The sequence below is a fragment of the Maniola jurtina genome, chromosome Z (genome assembly GCF_905333055.1).
Source record: "Maniola jurtina chromosome Z, ilManJurt1.1, whole genome shotgun sequence".
NCBI classification, from domain to species: Eukaryota; Metazoa; Arthropoda; class Insecta; order Lepidoptera; family Nymphalidae; genus Maniola; species Maniola jurtina.
In genome coordinates this window covers 15,988,233-16,012,541 of record NC_060058.1, presented here as the reverse complement: position 1 = coordinate 16,012,541, position 24,309 = coordinate 15,988,233, and the positions used below count along the sequence as shown (strand labels likewise).

Below are 24,309 nucleotides of genomic sequence, written 5' to 3'. Positions count from 1 at the left end.
CAAGTGTTTGTATAACATTTTATATTATTTTCATATAAAAGTATAAAATATTTGATCAGTCGATTAGATAGTTAAGTTATGGCACAATTTAAACCTAGGTAACTTAAGTAAATGTATAAACAGTATTTTGTTAAACTAGACTCTTTTTTTTTTACATTTTCTTGTAAAAGATTGATTAGTTACTAAGTAAACTGAAGCGCTTATCAAAATCATAATAGAGAATTTGCAGAGCTATTGGGTTTGTCAGTGGACTTTATTTTTTAATAAAAAAGCGAGCAAACGAGCAGGCGGGTCACCTGGTGTTAAGTGATTACCGCCCTCTATGAACATTTCCAGCACCAACGGAACCGCCAATGCGTTGCCAGCCTTCTAGGAATTTGTTACTCCGCCCCTTGAATAAGCCCATGTTGTAATCTAGTAGAAACACCCCCAGGAACTTGGTTTCACAATTTACATGTGTGTCGAAAAAAGGATCTGGCACTGGGTACGTACTACAGGTGAGTCCTAAGGATCGGTGACATAGTTAGACATACCTGCGTAGTAGGGTGCAGCAATAGACAAAATTTAGTTGTACAATTTCCACAATCACTATGAGGTCTGACAGAGCGAGAGTGACAGAGTGCATAGTTTCCACCAATCAGATTACTGAATAATAAAGTGACACGTCTATTTGAAATAATATGATTGGTGGAATCTACATTGTGTGTTCGCGCGTATTGTGAAACTTCATGTTTGTAAAGGCATTCCGAACCAGTGGTAGATACTTTTGACGATTCAAATTAAATTACTTGTAAAAGTCTAATTGAATAAAAATATTTTGAATTTGAATTTGAATGACATGTCCACTGAGCTACGCAATAGGCCCGCAGGTCATGTCAGGTCACAGATCACTGCGCGTTGCGTCGAGGTCCGTGCGCACTACGGGCGAGTCCTCCGTGTCGGAGAGATAGCCCGGCATGCCCGTGTAGTGCGTAGGGTGCACCAGCAGCGGCGAGGCAGATAATGCTCGCAAGTTGCGACGAGGAAAGTGCGACTTCCATGTTTCACTGGAATCCAAATAAAACGAATGAGTATTTTCAATACACCTCTTCGTCTTCTTCTTATTTTGGTCTACGGCTTTTTATTAGGCTGAGACCACAACACTGCGATGCGACGTCGGGTCGCAAAAATCTACGCAAATTTCCGATGCGGTGCCGCACCGTACAAACTTGCGATGCGACGATGTATTCCCGTTCAGTCGGTGTATATTCAGTTTTTGCGCCAAGTACTTTATTTCCTGTTTTTTCTAGATGCGTCTTAACGCAAGTAGAAGCAAGATACGTGTAGTGCGGTCCATGGCTCACTAGAAATTGGTGGTTAGTTTTCTTTTACGATGCTGTAAACGGTGAAATTTTTGCGATGCGACAACGTTTTCGCGATGAGATATCGTACCGCAGTGTTGTGGCCTCACCCTTTGTGCCACACACCAGCACAACGCATTTCGTCAATGTCACATGGAATGGCAGAGCCATACAGGGGATTTTTAAAGGAAGATGAGAGCTGATTATTTAACTGGCAACACTGCGGTAAATGTCACTCGTTTTTATAACTTCACCTGGTGTTGATAGAGAGCATTTTGACTTTGCTCAGAATTAAGTTTCAGTTAAAACGAGACAGATTTATGCCAGCGGTATAACGCTGTCTCGTTTTAACAGTGTCTTAAGTCTGAGCAAAGTCAAAGTGCGCTCTAGAGTTTAGCACGCTATATAGTATAGCGTGCAAATCGTCGGGTCAGTTCCCCACCTACGACGTGGCATTGACTTCGAGTGACCTATTTATGGAACGTTCGTTGACCTCTAGCGTCAGTCAGATGTTTTATTTGCAATATTTTGTGAACTTTTAAAAAATACAGGATTTTTATTTATTTTTTTCGCGTTTATTTTTATGGTATCTTATCAGTAATCGTCAGTACTATCATCTGTTTTCGTTTTTGATAGCGTTCTGGTCACACCCTATATAATCAGATCACTTACTTGGGGTGCTGGTCAAACATGATGGGCAGGTATTCGTCCACGGGCAGCACGTTCTGCAAAGGGTTTGCTTCCAGAAGCTTCCGAGCCCCCCTCAGCGTCAGCAAGTAGCCGAGGGTCCAGTAAGAGTACAGCGGTTTAGTCGTGTGTGCTGTCACTGGTCGCTCAGCGCTGTCTAGGAGAATCTTCCTGCCCAGGTATCTGTTAAAAAAATGAAGTCTTTTTTTAGGGTTGCGTATATCACAAGGAAAAACCTCTTACAGGATCACTTCATTGTCTGCCTCGCGTGTCAGTCAAGAAAGCTGTTGGGTACTTCCCATTGACATGCCTCCATATAGCTTCAATAACTCAACGGTTATAGGAGCGGACTGAAAGCCGAATTCATTTCCTCGTTTCTAACACGCACTGCCAGAACATGGTTGGCTCTGCCAGCTTCCATATTTCTCGCCTTTTACGATGATACGGAACCATGAAAATCGGTCAAGTGCCAGTCGGACTCGCATACGAAGGGTTCCTTCCACCATGCAAGAAATGACACTTATTATTTTTCATTTTATCGGCGGTCATTTCGTTCATTCTTATTATTTGTTATTATAGCGACAATAGAAATATACATTCTGTGAAAATTTCAACCCGCTACCTATTACTGTTCACGAGATATAGCCCGCTGGCAGACGGACGTACGGATAGCAGCGTCTTAGGGTCCCGCTGGCATTCTTCGAGTACGGAACCCTAAAAATTAATTTACTCACAGCAGATCGTAGTCGTGTCCGCTGACCTCCCTCAGCAGTCCGCTGAAGCGCAGCCTGAAGTATGGCACGAAGCGGACATCATCTTCCAAGATCATAGACAACTCGTAGCCATTCTCTACTATCTGGAACCAGACATATAAACTTAGGTTAGAGTAGGATTTGTACAAGTATCACAACTAGTACTACATAATACATCAGCTAGTATTACATAATACTAGCTGATGCCCGCGACTTCGTCGGCATGGATTTAGATTAACATATGATAAAAAGTAGCCCATGTCACTCTTCAAGACGGAAACTATACCCATTACGTATTGAATTCAAATTCCTCTTTAAAGACCCCATTTCGGGTGGGATTGGATATATCATATCATGATTATGTTAAGAATGTTTACCTTATTCCAAACATTGTAGTGGCTCAGGAAGCATCCTATCTCACCAGCTTTTATTGGCCTGGAAAACAAAAAAAAAATTATGATAAATTTTCTTAGGAATTTAAACAAATCTCGGTTTTAATCATATCCCTGTAGTAGTATATAATAGTCAGGGATTCAATCCCTGTCACCCACCCATAAGTTTTCGGAATTATGTGTGTTTAAAGCACTCAAATATCACTGGCCTTAATAGCCAGATTACAGGCAAACCCTTTCTCATTCTGCGAGGAGACCCTGTAGTGAGCCGGCGATGGGTTGATCATGGTGATGATGCTTTAACAGTGATAAAAACATCTTGAAGAAACCAGCGTGCCTGAGAGTCCTCCATAAGTTCTCAAAGGTGTGTGAAGTCTGCCAATCCACACTAGGACAGACATGGTGGTGGTAGTATAAAATATTGCTAGGTACTGGTCAAATTTCATGATTCCAGGTCATCGGGAAATAACTTATAGGTTTTATGACAGACAAACAGACAGACAGAAGGCAGACAGACAACGAAATGATCCTGTACGGGTTTGATTGAGATACGGAAACCCAAAACAAAAAAAGAATATTTATCTATTTACCGTTTATGATAGGGATCTTCATATTCGGGCATCAGCCTCACGTTCAGTTCTCGAAGATCCTCAGGATTCAAGGTTCTGCAAAGTAAAACATCTTTGGTCAAAAAGCTTATTTTATTGTAAGATAGGCTTGCGCTTGATGACAATCATGCCCCTGATAAACAGAGCAAGGTTGAAGTCTGTATTGGAGAACGCTTGCCTAAAATGCCTATAATGGAAGATCTACTATTAGACTAATAGTAGATCTTCTAAAGTAAACTAAACTAGATAAGACTACCATTATCTTTATCTATACTAATAAATAAAATTGGAGTGTCTGTCTGTAATTTCGAAATAACTACCACATATTAAGGTCATATGGTTATTTGAACGATACCATAACTGAATCACACGTTTTTGAAATTTTTGTCTGTCTGTCTGTCTGTCTGTCTGTCTGTCTGTTTGAAAAGGCTAATCTTCGGAACGGCTGAACCGATTTTAACGGGATTTTCACATACAAGTAGAGGATTGACCAGGGTGTAACATAGGCTACTTTTTTAACCGACTTTCAAGAAGGGAGTTGTGTTTTTCTACCTATGTACACCGAAATCTCCGAGATTTCTGAACCGATTTGCGTCATTTCTTTTTTAATCGATAGAGGAACTTTGCGACATTGTTTCATAAAAAATTTGGATTCCAACTCCTCAGTCCTGATGCTGCAGGGGATCTGACCAATCCACGCGGGCGAAGCTGCGGGCATCAGCTAGTTTCATTATAAAAATAAAATCAATACACATGTGTTGTTATTCACTCACAGGTGTACTGGACGGAATGGGCAAAAATTTGGATTAGACTATTTTTTAGATAACATTTTTTTTAAATGTTTATTTGAGGCATACATTAACTTCTTTTAGTGATCGAAAAACCAACCTCCCATTGACAGCTTTGACGGTTTCCACCTCCATTCCCAACTCCTGGAAACTCAGCTCCATCAATTTTCTCCTTTCAACTCTTCTCTCCAAGTTAATCATGAAGATCTTACTACAATCCAGGGTATCTTTCTGAGGGTAGGTCACATATTTTTGTAGCTCTGGCATTAGAGGGAGAGGGGTGCCCCGTCCAATGGCCAGAAGTTTAATGTTGAGTAGGCTGTCTCTTTCTAGCGCATCGCTGTTGACTTTACTGGAACTGAGTGGAGGCTTGGGTACGTAACCAAATACGTGTGTATTGCATACGTGTAGAGGAATGCCTGTGAAAAAATTCAATTAAGTAAATAAAAAATGTTCCACACGCGGTAGAAGTGAAACTGTTAGATGCCTAAACTTTGGGATGCTTTGGGATATGTCTTTCCTGGGATAAAAACTATCTCTATACCAAATTTTGCCACAAACAGATGAGCAGACAAACAGACACACATACTTTCGCATTGAAAATGTTATAATTAAGTTTAAGCTTGTAGCCCCTTGTATATCATGGAACTCCGCAAAGTAACATCTGCTTCTATCTAACATAAAGTGCAGGTTTAATTTATGGCAGATGATTTTTGTCAGCCCATCTCAGACTATGGTCTATTTGGGCTGCAAATTGCTAACACCAGTTTAAATTTTTACCTGTTACTTTGGTCTACAAAGATTGGTGTAAAATGTTAATTTTTTATTAAGTCTTTAATTAAATAAATAAGTCCTTACTCCATACTAATATTATAAATACAAAAGTGTGTCTGTCTATCTGTTTGTCTGTCTGTCTGATACGTATTCAGGGCTCAACCGCTAAACCGATTTTAATGAAATTTGGTACAGAATTAGATTACATCACAGGGACAGACAGGCTACGCTCCTACGGATTCTTAACAGTCCATCCGTATAACCGATTTATATTTTTAGTACAGAGGCAGCTTACGCCGTGGAAATTGACTTCGGCAATTTTATCCCGGAAAAGCAGTTTCCACGGGATTTTTTAAAACTTAAATCCACGCGGACGAAGTCGCAGGCATCATCTAGTAAATAAATTAGAATAGATAAATACCCATGGAAGCGGCGTTGTGAGCGAACACAACAGTATCATCCTCGGGGCCGGAGTACCCCTGCGCTTTATCAGGCACGTATGTCAGTCTGTCGCTGGCCTCGAACTGCATCGATATAAGCACCGCAGTATGCACCATGGGCACAGCGTGGCAGTCCACGAACCCTTCATCCCTGTCTAGTATTGAATAGTAATCCTCACAACGACTGTAGTAGAATTCCTCGTGAATCGCGCACCTGAAGCAAAGGATACTAACTATTACCACAGTACACAACTGTTAGGGTCGATTCATTAGTTTAGGAGCTACGATGCCACAGACAGATACACAGATCAAACTTATAACACCCCTGTTTTTGGGTTGGGGGTTAAGAAGCGGTAATACGACTTCGTCTCTCGCAGCACTGCAATCCTGTCGTGACCACAATTCATGCAACAGGGCCGAAATATCGATAGTTCAAAATCATCATATTATTCCTGGTATGTGCAAATTATTTACTTACATAATAAAATACTTAATAAGAATTCTTTTTATTTTTATTTCTGAAATGCAAGCTATTTCACCAAAATTGGTTAAGCGGACCCTAAGAAGGTAACAGACCTAAAGACAAATAGACAGACCTTAGCATTTATAATATTTATGGATTCTGTGGTTCTGAGAAATAGAGAAATCTCAATTAATGACGGATGGATGGATGGCTTATTCATGCACATACATGCAGAGTACGCAGTTCTAACCAGAAGTTAGAGTATGTTCCTTCAGACTGCAGCATCGGCGCGACAACTGCTAACCGCTGTTCAACCAAAATCCGCAATGTATCCTGCTCCGTCAGGAACACATCTGCATCCAGCATCTGCAATGTGATTTGACATCATCCTCCCAGTCGTCTCTCAGAACTGTCTCCTCTCGCTGTGAAAAGGGTTAGCCAACTGCAGATTGGCAGACTTTTTTACACACAGCCGAGAACATTCTCACCATGTTTTCCTTCACTGTTAAAGCAAGTGATATTTAGTTGCTTGTCAGACACATGACTCTGAAAATTTAGATCTACATACCCGGGATCGAACCCCGGAGTCCCCAAATAGGAGGCCGAAATCTCAATCACTAAGCTATATCAACGCTGATGTTTCTACTACTCTCAAATGGTTTAGTAGTGGATACAAACAGGCTGATTAATTAAGAGGTTTGATAAATTAAACATCGAATTGTATACTTATTTACTTGAAACTAGCTGTAAAATTTTATTTACACACTCCTTGATATTTTAAATACTATAAGTGACAGCTAAACTTACAAACAGATAATCAGCCCAATGGTTTCTCGCAAATTCAAGAGCGTCCTCCCTCAGTGAGATCACGTGCTCAAATCTTTTAGCACTCCATAGCACTGTGGTAGTTTCATCTTCATACAAAACTGGACTGCTTTCATCTGCTACTATGTATGTGGCGTGATACAGAGAACCAAATTCCTCCAACCAGGTTTCTAGTATTTCAAGGCTATTATCCGAGGTGTGGTCGCAGTAGAATCTGGAAACGTGCATACTGATATTCACATTCATTTTCATTTAAGTAATTTGAATTCCAATATAAACTTTGCATCCATTGAGAGCCCTTCTAAACGACATGACAAAAATAAAATTTCATCCTTATCTAACTCCAATGTCAATGAGCTATTTATCTACTTGAGTCAATGTAGGTTATCACTAATTATATCAGTTACAAATTAATGCATTTTTACCAGTCTCCAAATAGACAAGTAAAACCATTTTATAGCATTACATTAGAAACTTTATTTCTTTCCCTTAGAATGTTCACAATTTTTTTTTAAATAATGAAGTGAATTAAGTCCCTCTAGCACACAGAAGGATTCAAGCAGCTGGTAGCCAGAACTCTAAAGAGGAATCTCCCCTTAATGTGTGCTTTCTATAGTGCTCACAAAACCAGTAGTCCAATCAGAACATATGTATAACTGTGCATAGGTAGATTATGGTATAGATTTCAGTTGGGCTTACCCATATTAAAAGTAGAAGGAAAAACTGATGCAGGAAGGGTGTTCCATATCCAAGCGGTTGGGATTAGAAACAAGGAGGTTGTGCCCCGGGCACGGGGAGGACCAAGAGTCTAACGTCTGAACCACTATTCTATCATCGCACATAATTTTTACATAATGTCTAAGTAAATAAGCAGTAACTTCCTGGTCTGTAAAATATCTTTTTTGAGGCCATTGAGCTATGACTTGTGTTTCACAGACTCCTAGTGTTTTGAATATTGAGATATTGAATAAGACATAATATAACCTGGCTTTAACACAAGTTAGCACTCACCTTAAATACATTCGGTCTTTCGGATAAGACTGTTCCCAGAGAGAAGACAGGAAATACGGCAGGGTATGAGCTTTATTGCGGACCAGCATTGATATGCCTATTGTAGGCATTTTTGGCGGCAAAAAATCATAGTTTTCGCCGACACTAAAGGATAAATAACCTCCACTTGTTAGAAATATTAGGATCACTTGGACAAATTTCAAAAATCCCATGTTTTAAAGCTTAATACTAAATATTTAAATACTCTATGACACTTGAGCATTAAATCACACTTTTAGTTTTTATCAGTTATTATTGTTTTCAACTTTGGATTCCCAATATACCATTATTTCCCGCTTATTCCCATTAGTTCTCAACCATTAAACAATTTTTTCCCCAAAGAGTATATAAACACTATTTTTCCCTAGTAACTAGCAAAGTAGGTTTACAACTGCGACAAGGATCTTTTGGCGCGTGGCCAAAATCGGAACTAACGCTGCCAACTTGTGAAGTGTCACATGTGGTGTTGCTAAGTAAAAAATCTAAAATTCACTGTTTTTGTAATATTTGAGCCATTCCATATACATGTACATTAAGTGTACATTTATGTTGTTAACAGATACAGCATAAATATGTCTGCATCTTATAACCATATTTAGCACTACGTAAATATAGTATTTGAGCAGGTAAACATGACAAGGTGTGAGTCCATGGCTTATCAATAATTTTTATTATTCTTTCTCGCTATGGAAACAGAGACGGCTTTCCCAATTTCTCATTCAGTTATAATTAGATAAATACTTAGTTATTACTCATTAACATTTTTAACATATTCTCTAAAATTGAGGAGATTTTATTTGTCGTACAGAGTAAAAATATGTTCCATTGGGCACAGAGTACTTTTTACGTATACTAGTGAAGTATGAAGTGTCTGCCAGACTAGTATAATAGTTAGTGATCTGTGGTGAAGTGTAAGTGTCTAAGTGAGGTGTTTTTATTTTCTGAATAATTCTAATATTTTCGTATCCTTTTATTCTGTTTCGTTGTAAAGGGAATATTTAAGTACGTATTGTTTACGTATTCAAGGAAACAATTTGATGTACGACATCAATTCGATTTGAATTCCAGTTTCCAGTACCCTTTTCTGTGCAAAGAGGAGCGAGCGTCACAAATAAATCATATCGGCTTTAATTTGATTAGAGGTAAGTCGTGTTAGTAATAATCTCCACTATTATGAAATAGAAGTACCTAGTCTGTCTGTATATTGGTGCGTATCACCCTAAAGCGATTGAATCGAATGACGAATCGCACTGGTGACTGGACCATTTCCGACGTACTTTGAAATGTTAATATCTCCTAAAATTCATTGAATCTTCTCTAACTTTTATCAAAACTAATCGGAAAACTAATCGAATGTCATCATTCATTTTAATACTTCAAGCTTCAAAATATTTACTATATTATGTACCTATTCTTTATTTATTGCACACCACAACAACACAAAGGATAGATTACAAAACAATAAAAGTAGGTACAATGAAGTTATCTTATCGCTAAATAGTGATCTCTTCCAAGCAATCTTTCTTTTAACAAGTTTGGGAAGTGATTGATCCAATGGACATTGGAAAGTGCTATTTAATGTATGTTAATTAATACTTGAATACTTGAAAAACTAAAGGAAGTAAACCAATAAACTAATACAATAAAAACAAACAGACTGACAAGAAGTTAATAAAGTAAATTAGCTACATTTGTACCTAGCCCCAAATTCTCATATTCTTGAGAAGCTTTCTCTAGACATCCTAATATAATAGCTCTGTGCTTTGTAGTTGACGAAATGGAAGACTTATATCAAGGAGGAGGAGCGTCGTATGGCCAGAATGACAACTTTCAACGGCTCTCGCAAACAATTGCGAGCAACATCAAGAAAATATCACAAAATGGCAAGTTTATTTGAATATTTATCACACTTAATATTATAAAGGCAAAAGTTTGTATGTGTGTGTGTGTGTGTGTGTGTGTGTGTGTGTGTGTGTGTGTGTGTGTGTGTGTGTGTGTGTGTGTGTGTGTGTGTGTGTGTGTGTGTGTGTGTGTGTGTGTGTGTGTGTGTGTGTGTGTGTGTGTGTGTGTGTGTATGTTTGTTACTCCTTCACGCAAAAAATACTGGACGGATTTAGCTGAAATTTGGAATGGAGATAGATAATATCCTGGATTAGCACATAGGCTACTTTTTATCCCGGAAAATCAAAGAGTTCCCACGGGATTTCAAAAAACCTAAATCCACGCGGGCGAAGTCGCGGGCATCGGCTAGTATCTGTTATAATCAGAATTCTTATCCTGTCAAACTGACATTTTACTGAAAAGAACCAGCCAAGGGTGAGATGGACTCACACACTAAGGGTTCCGTACTGTTGTACAAGATACTATAACTAGCACTTTTATGTAGAAAGTAATGACGGACTGCACCTCCATATGTGATTTAGTAAATATATTTTTTTCATGAACACATTTTAATTACTTTTGTGATGTAACCACAAATTCGCCATTTCCAAATTTTTTCTTGTGCTATAAGATCTGCCTACACCTGCCTAATTTCATGATTCTAGGTCAACCAGAAGTAAGTACCCTATAGGTTTTCTTGACAGACAAGCCACAGACAAACAAAGTGATCCTATAAGGGTTCCTTTTTTCTGTTTGAGGTATGGAACTCTAAAAACAGGCATTTTTGACTATTAAGGTGTGTCAGAAGTACTTTTAACTAAAAAATATTGGTTATTATAGTGCTTTCTTAAATTAAAATTCTCAAATATTTAATGTTTTCAGCCAGATATTGAATCAGTGATCTTCAGCTTATAATATGAGCACAGTGCTCACTTTACCACTATGTAGTCTAAGAGACAAGATGTATAAATGTTTGGTACTCTTTCAGTGTCATCAATGACCAAGATGATCAATCAGTTGCAGACACCACAAGACTCGCAAGAACTAAGGAATCAATTGTAAGTCATAACTAGACTCTGTTATCTTGTTGCTTTGACAGATTAAGCTAACTTTTCACTATGGGATATAATATATGTATTATATTAATAGATATTCAAAGTTACAATGTTTGAAACACCAATATAAATGAATCGTGAAGTCTCTATCGATCCTACATTTACAAAAAAAAATATTCAAGGCCAAAGTTTACAAATATGGGATTTTTGCATTTTCCAGCTAAACAGTAAGTTTTATCATAGCTTCGCAACCTGTTAGCTATGCCAGTTACTCTGAATACTCCTACAAATCTCCTAATCTTCTTTTACAGGCGGCAAATCCAGAATTATACCCAGAAGTTGGCAAAGGACACCTCTTCAATGCTCATGCAGCTCATGAAGACTCCGACTGATGTTCCGGCGAACAAACTGTCGCGCGACAGACTACGCGACGAGTACATGGCCACCCTTAACGCGTTTCAGGTATGAATTTGTTTTTTTATAGATGTTTTATTTCACAATGACTACTCAGGCTTAATATATTAAACTGGAATTTTAACTGCATGGCAATGCCACATTAACTCGCTTTCTCATCTCTCTGTTAGTATGGGGGGGGGGGGGGGGATTAGTTTGTTCAGTACAAATTTTGTTATCGATTTTAAATTAAGTTCCTGATGAGCTAGAAGCTTGTTAAACATAGATTGGAACTGGATGGCAATATAATATTAACTCGCTTTGTTGTATTTTTGTTTGTTTGTCTGTTCGGTACAAATGCAATCAATCTTAATCTTTGCCCACTGAGTATTCTGTATCTATGCTATGTACTTGGTACTATGACATTCTGTTTTTAGTCTAATTTGTCTAGTCATTGCACAGAAATTCAGTATAACATAAATTCGGTATTAAAAATAAAAGTAGTAAGTACATTTTATATAAAAATTAAATTAAAAATTTAAAAAACCCCCGACACATAAACCTCTAAAAAGTAAAAAAATAATAGGTAAGTATGTATGGGCCCTTTAAGAATAGTATAAATAGTAAAGTTTTTATCCAAGCGCTCGTTGCGCCAGGGGACCGCTACCTATCATAAACTATGAAAGTCATCTGTTGTAGAAAGAATAGTTTTTGTTAACTTTAGCGGTCCCCCGACGCAACGAGCGCTTGGATAAAAACTTTACTATTTATACTATTCTTAAAGGGCCCATACATACTTACCTATTATTTTTTTACTTTTTAGAGGTTTATGTGTCGGGGGTTTTTTAAATTTTTAATTTAATTTTTATTTCACGCTTTTTAAACTTTTATTTATAAATTACCGTTTATTTGTGCCATTCTAAGACCCAATTTCTATAATAATATAAATCCAATAAGGCAGCTAATATCTCTTCAAAAGTAACATCAATGTTATGTTAATTATACGTTCCATGAAATATTTTTAACCGAACATCACTAAATCAAGAATTATCTGAATGACTCACAAAGTATTCACTTATAGTTTAACACGACCAAAACGAAATATCTGTTTCTAACATGTCGTTGCTTTAAAAATGTACCCATTTTACGTAGTCGTATAATATTTCGCTTTTTAAGATATACGATTAAATTGAAATCGACTTTCACCCGATGAAATAAGGAATAAAGTGGCTTGTATTTTATTTTGTTTGTTATTGCATGTCAAATTTTTATTTGACATAACTTTCAAAAACCGGTCAAGTGCGAGTCTGCGTCACACATGAAGAGTTCCGTGCAAGTTTTTTTTATGTAATGACAATTCAGTTGTCGGATTTTTCTCTTTACTTGGGCCACAGGAGTAGAGTGCTTGGGCTATAAGATATTGCTACCTGCCTTTCATGATTCTAGGTAAACGGGAAGTACCCAATTTATAAAATTTGATTCTCTTGAAAGATGCGACAGACGGACACACAGACAGACAACGAAGTGGTGAAGGAAAACACCGTCAGGAAACCTGCATGCTTGAGAGTTGGCCATAATGCTCCCTCAAAGGTGCGTGAGGTCTGCCAATACGTGCTTGGCCAGTGTGGTAGCTTCTCATTCTGAAGCCGGGGCTCGACCGCGAAATGAGCGAGGTCATTAATGAGTCCGTTTAACTCGCAACGATAATTTCCATAGTAGAGGCTCGACCGCGAAAGAGTCTAGCGGAGCGAGATTTAAGCTATTTCTCGCTTCCAAAAACTCTCTCAGCTCATCTTTGTCCGCTCATTTTGCGGTCGAGCCCCGGCTTGAGAGGAGACTTGTGCTCAGTAGTGAGCCGGCGATGGGTTGATCCTTATGATGATGAATTTTAAACGTATTTTGTCAAAGTAAATAAGCTGAGTTCGAGCAGATAAAATAAAAGAAGGTGGCAATCCAAACCTGCGCGACAAAGCGACTACGAAGCGGGAACCTCAGCCGCGCGGAGGGTCATCGCCTCCCACGATATTTAATGATACCATGCACTCCTACGCGACTACAACTGTCGAGGCTACAACATTTTTTTTTTTTCTCTACAGATACCTACTGAACCCTGAAAATAGTTTGACTATAGTTTGGGTTTGGGTTGATTGTTCGTGGCCTTTGGTTAACTGTTGGATATTATAATTGAATTGATGTTTTGTCGTTTAACTGTGATTATAATATTTTATAAATTAGAAATTCCGCGCCTACGATCCTAAGTATCTGAGTTTTCCAAAACATCATTTTCAAATAAATAATTATGTATCTAGGCAACGTCCATCTTGATAGCTTGACATTTGTAAATTGACATAATATTATGAACCTCTGTTACAATAGTGAAAGATCCCAGGGCCACCAGAGGTCACGTATTTTCTGACGAACGAAATGTGGACGATTGAGTAGTGTTAGTATGTACTAAGAACGCATGCCTACAGACCTGCTAGCTTGCTTAGACGGCCAATTTTCAGGTATCAGGTAATAAAGGTACATAAAAACATTACTTACCTCACGTAAATTCTCCAATTTTTTTAATTTTTAGCAGATTTTTTTAAATATTAATAATTAATTGACATAAGTAAACTATAAGAGAGTGAGAAAGAGAGAGAGAGAGAAGTCAATACATCCTAATACATGTCTCACTCAGTCTCATGCGCGTAGATAATGCCCTCGCGCTCAAACCCACAGAGGCATTAAAATTGAATTTAGGGGATGATTGGCCCTCTGGATCGGTCTGTCTTCTTGTAAAAGGTTTTAAAATAGTTGTCTGGTGGACATATATAAAAATGGAGCGTCAGAATTTACGTGCAGTTAAGTAATTACTTGTTTTGGGAGCTTTAAAGCGTCTGCAAAGCAATACGGCCGACGCGGGAAGTGTCTAGGAGTATTGGCGACTTATTTTTAAGGATATTGCCTAAAATATACGTAAAAATCAGTTTGGAGAATTTACGTGAGGTAAGTAATGTTTTTATGTACCTTGATTATCAGAAACCTGAAAATTGGCCGTCTAAGCAAGCTAGCAGGTAGGCTAGGTATGCGTTCTTAGTACTTACTAACACTACTCAATCGTACATATTTCCTTTGTCAGAAAATACGTAACCTCTGGTGGCCCTGAGATAAAAGTAATAAGAAAACCAGAAAAGAGCTGATAACTTCCAAACGGCTGAACCAATTTTTTTGGATTATAGCTAAGAACACTCTCGATCAAGCCACCTTTCAAACAAAAAAAACTAAATTAAAATCGGTTCATTCGTTTAGGCGCTACGAGGCCACAGACAGATACACAGATACACCGATACACAGATACACAGATACACAGATACACAGATACACAGATACACAGATACACAGATACACAGATACACAGATACACAGATACACAGATACACACGTCAAACTTATAACACCCCTCTTTTTGGGTCGGGGGTTAAAAATGTAAAGTTCGCCAAACATGTGACAAATTTTTACAAATCTAGTGATAAGATTAAAACACTTGGCAGCTTGTTACTATAATTATAATATTGCTATAATGAGCTTAATGAGATTAATACGAATAGGATTGTGAAATTAATAAATAGATTTTTACCACCATATTCATCATCATCATCATCATCAGCAACCGGTAGACGTCCACTGATGGACATCGGTCTTTTGTAGGGACTTCCTAATACCTCAGTCTTGCGCCGCCTGAATTCAGCGGCTCCCTGCGACTCGTTCGATGTCGTCTGAACACGTAGTGGAGGATCTTCCAACACTGCGCTTTCCGCTGCAAAGGCTATACTAGCACCTTGGAACGCCAACGTCTATCGGATTTTCAAACTATATGCCCTGCCCACTACCACGTTTTTTTTTTTTTTTTGATATTTCTAGGCTATTTGCAATCAGTCATTTGTCGACTATAATCAGATTATATGAGTGCGTTACGGGTTTGGAGAAGGTCACTCCATCAAGAGACTCTTCTCATAGGGCTATCCCTGGCTTTATTGTCCACAAGACAGTTCTTCTATTCTGCCGTCCTAACAAAGAGTGCAATAAGTCGAGTTTTTGGGCAAATTGACTTAAGACCATATCCGTAATCAGGAAAATGAGCTCCATATTTTCGCCTTAGACGTCTTTTTTGTATCTTCAGTAGTTTCGGTTCTGTTGGTTATCAAAACTGCAATATGTAATATTACGATTTGTAAGTAGCTAATCATAACCGCGATTATCTCGAATGTAGTCGAAACCTAGTTATTGCTCTCTTCGTTAGGACGGCAGTATTGTGGCTCGTTTTAGCCTATTTACTCTGCTGCATGTAGTAAGTGACACTGCCAGACTATTCGCATGGACTTCTAGCTTGGCTTTATGTTTTTTAGCATTATTATTAATTTCTTCTTTGATTGTGGGCATTGCAAGATACTCATGTGTTTCACTTGTTTTAGTAAACCATGGAGCATTCAGTATTGTGCGAAAGACTGAGTTTTGATAGCGCTGTAGTATTTCTATGTTAGAATTGCTAGCTGTGCCCCACAACTCCAAGCCATATGTCCATACGGGTTTTAAAAAGCTCTTGTATATGAGTACTTTGTTATTGAGTGATAGTCGGGAGTGTCTGCCAAGTCACTACCACTTTAGCTTCGCAACCTGTCGAGTTATTCGTACTCGTATGTCGATTGCTTTAGTTTACCTACAGATCTCTTAATTTCAATTGAATTTCAAGTGTTTTATGAAAGCATAGTTTCTCTAATAAAGAAGTACAGAAAACATAGGTTCGTTTGTGATTGGTTGATCACAATGGTTTCTGCCTTTGTCATCTGTATGGGATCACTATACTAATCTACCTTCGTTTATATAAAATGTATATAACATGATAAATGTTTGTCAACAGGCAGCGCAAAAGACGGCTGCACAGAAGACAAAAGAAGATGTCCGGAAGGCCAAAGCTCAGTCTATCAACATTGGCGATCCTTTCGCCCTGGGTGGTAAGTACAGATTACAGAATAGTAATGATTTTGACGCTCATTAGCTCAACGGTTAAAGAGCGGACTCAATTCTGAAAGTTAGCGGTTCAAACCCCACCGGCCCACCCGTTGCCGAATAGAGATTGCACGTCTGTTTGTTTGTCTGTTAACCTTGGAGATTCGCCGCGATGGGCGAAATTCCGTCGGGAGAACATTTTTAGGGTTCCGTACATCAAAAAGAAAAACGGAACCCTTCTTCTTCTTCTCTCTGGGCTGGTTTCCGCACTTAAACCTTTCCGCACCTGTTGTGCGTGCGTTGCCCCTCCCCGCCGAAGTTAGTAACGGAACCCTTATAGGATCACGTTGTTGTCTGTCGTGTCTATCAAGAAAACTGAAAATACTAATTTTAGTTCATAAACACATTTGAATTTTTTTTTGTGATACCAGCACTAATTTACGGTTTTCGAATTTTCCCCCTTTACTTGTGCTGTAAGCCCTACGTACCTGCCAAATTTCATGATTTTAGGTCACTGGAAAGACCTTATAGGTTTCTTGACAGACAGACAGACAACAAAGTGACGCCATAAGAGTTCCTTTTTTCCTTTTGAGCTATGGGACCCTAAAAATGTTTCTATTTCTCTACAGATCGGCCTGAAAGCGGAGATTCGGGTCGCTCATACGCTCTGCAGCAGCAAATGGCGACACAGTCTGAGGCAGAGCTACAGCAACTGGAGGAACGCGAGCGGGACATCCGCCAGCTAGAGGTAAGCCTTCTACATAAAGCTCTGGTCAAACCTGGAACCCATCCATACTACGTACTATCCATACTAATATTATAAATGCAAAAGTGTGTCTGCCTGTCTGCTACTTTTTCACGGCTCAACCACTGAACCGATTTGAATTAAATATGGTACAGAGTTAGCTTATGATAAATGCAAAAGTGTGTCTGTCTGTCTGTTACGTTTTCATGGCTCAACCGCTGAACCCATTTGAATGATTGGTACAGAGTTAGCTTACTTCCCAGGGACGGACATAGGCTACTTTTATCCCAGAAAATCAAAGAGTTCCTATTCGATTCTAGAGTCTATCCGTTTAACCGATTTATATATATAAAATTTGGTACAGTATGAAGTATGGAATCCTAAAAAGATAAAAAAGGTTTGCCAGCGAAACGTCACTTGAGTAGCATTTCCCTTCTCTGACCGCAGAATATGCCCGACCCATCGCCTCACAGCTGTTTCCTTGTATTCTTCATAGACTTCCGCAAAGTAACGCCTGCTTCTATCCAGTGTTTGTTTACAGAACGACATAACGGACGTGAACTCGATCTTCAGAGAATTGGGAACCATGATTCACGAGCAGGGCTCAGTCGTGAGCTCTATTGAATCAAGCGTGGAATACGCCTCGCATACTGTAGAGGCCGCGACCCGCGAACTGAGCACCGCTGCCGGCTATAAGGTAGCTATAACCTTTCTAGTTTTGTTTTACTATCACAGTAGAAACTCGATTAACTGAACTAATTGTCGGCATTCGGATAATCGAAAATCCGGATAGTTGAATGTATGAAGAAAAGCGATTTTTGTGCTTACATATTATTAACACATGATGCTAGATCTTTATTCCAAAACAACAAATACAAGTATCTCAACAAGTAAACTCACAGTATCACACTCTTTTTGTTTTTCGAACAATTTGAGAGCTATTTTCAGGGCCTGAAATGCTTCCACATGAGATGGTCCGGTGTCCGGATAATCGCAAATCCGTATGACTGAGGTCCGGTTAATACTCTCTTCTGTATTATGAAATGAATTGTTCGTACCCAAAGGGTGCTAACGGAAACTATTACTAAGCCTATCCATCCGTCTGTCAGCGGGATGTATCTGGTGAACCGTAATAAATAGAGAGTTGAAATTTTCACAGAATATGTATTTCTATAGCCGCTTTAACAACAAACAATAATAATTTACCGTATAACAAAATAGTGTGTGTGTGTGTGTGAGTACTGTGAATGTGCCAGCTAGAGTTAACCGAGAGTATACGTATACTCTATTCTGATCACTGTTGATAACATCCTTATTAATATTACTATTGTTGTGTTTCAGAACAAAATGAGGAAGAACAAAATATACATGATGATGATCCTGATCATCATTGTAGCGATTATCCTCATCATAGTGTTTGCGCGCTAAACCCTGGACCCTGCGAGCCCTAGCGCCTAAAACCGTCACCTTATTGCCTTCCCGTATTGACTATATGGGGCCATTTCAAATGGCCACATTTGACAATTGATTTCGTTCATTTAAAAAAAAAATCTTCTGTTTTTCATAATAGGTATCTCAACTTCAATTTCCATTTTCTGGACTACTTTCAATCGTAGGCGATTAAATGACTAGTCGCATGGTAAAATAAGTTGATTCCTATACTCTAGCTACCGAAAGAAATTATTAATACAGGGCTCTCTCTGTTACGTAGTCCCATACATAAATGACAGAGAGAGCGATATGAATCACCAACCAATCACACAAAAAGTTATGTTTTCGAATCGAATTTTGAATGTTTTTTGTCACTTTTAACTTATTTAATCAAAGCTTTGTGCAAAAACAGTTTTTGTTTGAAGTGACTTGACACTTTTTCTTTGAGACTGAGATATCGAATAACAATATGTAAGCGAAATGGAATGCAATAAGGTCGCGGCCGAGGTCCGTTCGACCACAGCAATACTGTCGCGAGTGTCTTAAATGTATGTAAATATGTGTAGACTACATCTCTTCATATTTTACACGATTTCGAGATAACGGCTCGCAGTTTTAATTTCATTCACAGACTAAGATACTGACATTATAACTTTATTTTTTTTATGGTTACTACAACACAAAAAGTCTTTGAACAGTTTTATTGCCTTCACAATTCGCTATCAAAGATATAATTTACTGTTTTTGATATAATACACTGGACTGCTTTGTTTTTGGTTGTTAACATATAAGTTGACAAAATTCTTTCAAGTTGAAACTACTACTTAAAGTGCATTCCAGGCTTAGACCAGGGCAGGGACATATAGTGCGTACATTTTGAATCTCACTCGCCATTTTAGCTCTGTGTCGACTGTCATGTCAAAAGCAAGGTTAAAATTATAGTGCGGCCGTTTTAAGATTGCGTTTTTGACATATTTATTTATTTATTTATTTATTCAAAGGTACACACAACAGGTTGTAACTAAAAATGGTCCAAACATAAAAACAAAAGATCCTAATCTAAGTGACAACCCCTAATAGGTGTACACAGCAATACTATACCTAAATAAAATATACATTACACAAGATATACACAGAATTTTTAACATGAAGGCTTAATAAAAATTTACAATAATATTTACAATATAAAGTATAGTATGTAATAGACATATGTCTATTACATACAAAATAATACTCTGTGCCCTCTCGCACGCATTAATGTTATTATATGTAACTAATATAACTACAAACCTGACATTGGCTAATCTATGTAAAGCCAGAGGAAAAAAGACAAAAAAAATTATGTAACTGACAAATGTCAAAAACGCACCGCTCTGTAAGAACTGTTTGACATGACAGTTGACATTTAAAGCTAAAACGGCAAGTCATATCTCAAAATACATGCATTATATAAATGGTTATATGTTTGTATTTTGTAATTTTAATACTGTGGAATAAATGATTCAGGGCCAATTTTTCAATCGCCAAATAATGTTAAAAAAAATTTTTTTTCATCAGTTTATCTGACAATTGGTAAATCGGCCTTTATTCAATTAGAAAATCGGAGTTTATAGAAAACATGGATAAAAATATTAAATTGATATTTTTTTTAATGCCCTATGCATAAAAGCAAAAGTTGTTTTGATAAAATTATAAGAATTTTTGCTTTTGTGGCAAAAATTATTTTGTTATGTTTATAATATAGCCAGATTTTGTTTGTATATATAAATGAATTTGTAATTGTATTACTTTAATGTATTAATTGTATTATGTAAGAATTTCTACTAATACAGATTTTAAAATTACTCTTACCCATGTACAAAATTGTACACCATTTAATTATTTTGGTACCACCACTACTTTTTAACTGCCAAAAATTTATAGATTCTTCAAACGTGCAATTAGATTTTTATTACTTTAATTTAACAAAAGTTATTATTTTTTTTGCTGACAATATTTTGACCAATTATTGCTAGTTTTTATAATGGACATCTCAAAACACTCGATTTAATTATTTTAAACTGTAATAGACTTTTATGGTAATCAAAATACGTGGTGTACTAATAATTTTAATAATATGATTTGAACATTTTAATTATATGTAATTTCAATATTGTAATAATATAATTTTAATATTTTATTAATACGATTTGAACATTTGAATAATATAATTTGAATATTTTAATAGTATAATTTGAATAAATCAATTATAAATTGTCTTCATTGACATATTTTATAAGAATATTGACCAGCTTTTGTTTATCTGCTGTGTGTTAGATGGGTTTTGATATTATATTGTAATAAATTAATTATATAGGCTTACCATACAAGCAACAAACACAATTAAACTCAAAAAGTGTCTGAGACTAATAAAGCTAGTAGCACATTAATAATCTTATTAGAAATCGTCTCAGAAAAAAAAGTTCGACGAGTGCCAGAAGGTGATACATTTTGTACTAGACCGACACACCTGAAACAGTCAGTAAGCTGGATCTGACGTGCGCTTCTGATATTTGCCGAGAGAGTGCGACAGATAATTTCTAATAATATGCGCACGCGACTATAGGATGCGTGTATTTTGTTAATTTTTGTTATTACTGTGTTCCATTGAATTTACACTTTATTGTAAGAAAATACAGTGAACTTTTCATAATAATATGTATCACAAAGCCATTCAACAAACTTTTCTGATCAACTTGCTTGTATAGTGAATCTATGTATGATAATAATAAATTATAATTAATTGAAGCATATTGTAATCATTAGTGAAATGAGATTGATATTGTACTAGCCCCTTATTTTCTGTGACACTGAAATCGGTAACGCAAGAACTTTTTCTTGAAGTCAAATTTGACACTGTCAAAAAAGATCTGTCAAAGAACTAAATCTGTAATCTATAATTTTGACTATGCTCAGACTTTAATTAGAGTTAAAATGAGACTTATTTGTGTTGTTGACTTAACTCTGTCTTGTCTTGTCAAAGTATTCTCTATAGATCTCAACTATCAAGAGCCAGTTAAGAATTCAATGTCATAGCAAACAAGGGTGCCCATCATATTATAATGACATATTGTATGTTAGGTTGCATACATTGCGATTTCGCAACAATATATCCGTCGATTATTGCATATCATCAGATTTTTATTTACTTTCCACCTCATTTATTCAAAATTTTCCTTTAATATCAAACAATTTGGTCTATACTGGCAATTATTTTCATTACCTATACTATTTAGTTAAGGAACAAGATGGTTCAACTTTGCTACTACTCATAACATAGCTACTCATAACTCATGATGTTTCTCAATGAAACAAGATAATAGGATTGACAGTGTCTACTCATTACCCCGATAAGATACTACCCGTTGATCTACTAGAATCACGAAATTTGGCAGGTAGCAATGTCTTATAGCACTTAAAGGAGAAAATCCGAAACCTATGAGTTTGTGGTACACCACAAAAAAAAATCATAGTGTGTTTCTTGTACAATAGTATGGAACCCTGTGTGCGTGAGTCTGACTAGCACTTGTTATGTTATCTAGCCGCCGGGTATACTATTTTATTTACTTTTTTTACTTACTCCAAGAAATACGATGCTGCTGAATTAAAATGGTAGGCCTTGGGAGTTACCATCTCTAAGAAATACAATGCTACCAAATTAAAATTGTATGCTCCAAAAAGTGCTATTATAACTTTTTTGATATTTTGAAGCCATCTGCTATCAGTTATTGATGTGGACTATAATCAGATTATTATGAGTGTGTTTAGGGTTGGGAGAAGGTCACTCCCAGGAAGTAACTCTTCCCATAGGGCTTCTATTGTGGCTCATTTTAGCCTACTTAATTCTACTGCATGTGGTAAGTGACACTGCCAGACTATTCGCATGGACTTCAAGCCTGGCCTTGTGTTGTTTTATATCTAATCACAACACAAAACATATCACGAATCATGCACTGAAATCTAGCAGTTTAATTCATTCTGGCGATGGACCCAAAGTTCCAGTGAAACACTTTTGAGGTTACCTACATTGTATATTCATATAAGTTAAGTCAATGAGTTCCTTAGTTTTTGTCCTAAATCAAGTCTAGACGCTAGGAAAACCATGGAACTTCACAACTATGGATCAATTACACCAAAAGATCTTTTAACATCCTCAGGGTACAGTATAATTATGCCCTTCGAATTTTATTAAAAACTAGCTGATGCCCGCAGCTTCGCCCGCGTGGATTGGTCAGATCCCCTGCAGCATCAGGATTGAGGAGTTGGACTCCAAATTTTTTATGAAACAATGTCGCAAAGTTCCTCTATCGATTAAAAAAGAAATGACGCAAATCGGTTCAGAAATCTCGGAGATTTCGGTGTACATAGGTAGAAAAACACAACTCCCTTTTTAAAAGTCGGTTAAAAAAGTAGCCTATTTTACGCCCTGGTCAATCCTCTACTTGCCTGTGAAAGTCCCGTCAAAATCGGTTCAGCCGTTCCAAAGATTAGCCTTTTCAAACAGACAGACAGACAGACAAAAATTTTAAAAACGTGTGATTCAGTTATGGTATCGTTCAAATAACCATATGAGCTTAATATGAGGTAGTTATTTCGAAATTACAGACAGACACTCCAATTTTATTTATTAGTATAGATGCCAAGGTATTGTAGTGCGTCGGGCATGTTCGCCGACGCTGGAGTCCCGGACTACTACGCTATTATACGGAATAGAATAGCGGGTTTCTGGGAAACAGTTCGTAATTCTAATAACAAGATGATTAAAGTCTTCGCTCAGGCATCCTCTGACAATGTGTTCTATAAACACTGGCTACGGGTACACCAGATCCCTAACATAAAATGATTATTTCATTTTTAATTATATTTTGCATTTTTACTATTTATATGGGTCCCTGACCTGCAATAAAACGATTTTATTTATTTTATTATTTAAAAACGTTCCCAAGAACGCGCCAAGGAATTAAGTGTCAATGTCATTGTCAAATGTCAAGTTAGTTGTCATTAACGGCTTCGTTCAGAAATGAACCTTAGGATCCTAGGGTCCCTGGCAGCGTTGACATAATTTTTATAGCAAAGATGAATTTTGAAACCTTCTGTTTGAATAAAAAAAATGGGATTATTTTTCTTTCATCAAGAAAAATATTTTATACTAACGCCATCTAGATTCATTTCTTAGAACCAGTCTTGCGTGGTAGTTCAAAGAAAAGCATATAGTTGTCGCTTACTACTCGAGTTAGTTAATTTAGAATTTTTATTATTTGTTGTTATATAGCGGCAATAGAAATACATTCTGTGAAAAGTTCAACTCTCTCAGGTCTATCTGAACTGACCCTAAGTTCTATCAACTTACGATTAGAATTTTACCAGATAGAGGTTTTACACCGTTAGTTAGCCAACTCTCTTAGTGATATGGCTAAAGCCCGGGAGATGTTAAAACGACAACTCAATTAGATTATTTCAATAAACAAATCTAGTGATATTATAGAATACTGAGCATATGATAATATTACCCAATAGAACCTAAGTGTATATTTATTTTCTAACCTACCCTAACCAAACTTTAGATTTAGGCGCCCTTCTTCCTCTGGGATTTTACGATTACATATATCGAATGTGGTTCAGAACGAAATTTGAGTACCTACCAAAATCTAAAG

At 37.1% G+C, this 24,309-nt stretch overlaps 2 protein-coding genes across 2 annotated transcripts; one reads left to right on the top strand and one right to left on the bottom strand.

Moving 5' to 3' along the window:
- Nucleotides 1-522: 522 nt before the first annotated feature.
- Nucleotides 523-8,449, bottom strand: LOC123880696 (glycosyltransferase 25 family member). The gene is made up of 10 exons (XM_045928973.1): nucleotides 8,081-8,449; nucleotides 7,052-7,283; nucleotides 6,495-6,610; nucleotides 5,763-5,995; nucleotides 4,668-4,986; nucleotides 3,762-3,836; nucleotides 3,157-3,214; nucleotides 2,762-2,883; nucleotides 2,013-2,210; nucleotides 523-1,046 (listed from the first exon to the last, which is right to left on the bottom strand). The coding sequence occupies exons 1-10, from the start codon at nucleotides 8,290-8,292 to the stop codon at nucleotides 881-883; spliced, it is 1,731 nt and encodes a 576-aa protein (XP_045784929.1). The 5' UTR covers nucleotides 8,293-8,449; the 3' UTR covers nucleotides 523-880.
- A 558-nt stretch (nucleotides 8,450-9,007) lies between these two features.
- On the top strand, nucleotides 9,008-19,691 carry LOC123880709 (syntaxin-7). The gene is made up of 8 exons (XM_045928996.1): nucleotides 9,008-9,261; nucleotides 9,889-10,002; nucleotides 10,989-11,058; nucleotides 11,367-11,517; nucleotides 16,352-16,445; nucleotides 17,070-17,188; nucleotides 17,727-17,882; nucleotides 18,527-19,691. The coding sequence occupies exons 2-8, from the start codon at nucleotides 9,897-9,899 to the stop codon at nucleotides 18,611-18,613; spliced, it is 783 nt and encodes a 260-aa protein (XP_045784952.1). The 5' UTR covers nucleotides 9,008-9,261; nucleotides 9,889-9,896; the 3' UTR covers nucleotides 18,614-19,691.
- The last annotated feature ends 4,618 nt before the right edge of the window (nucleotides 19,692-24,309 follow it).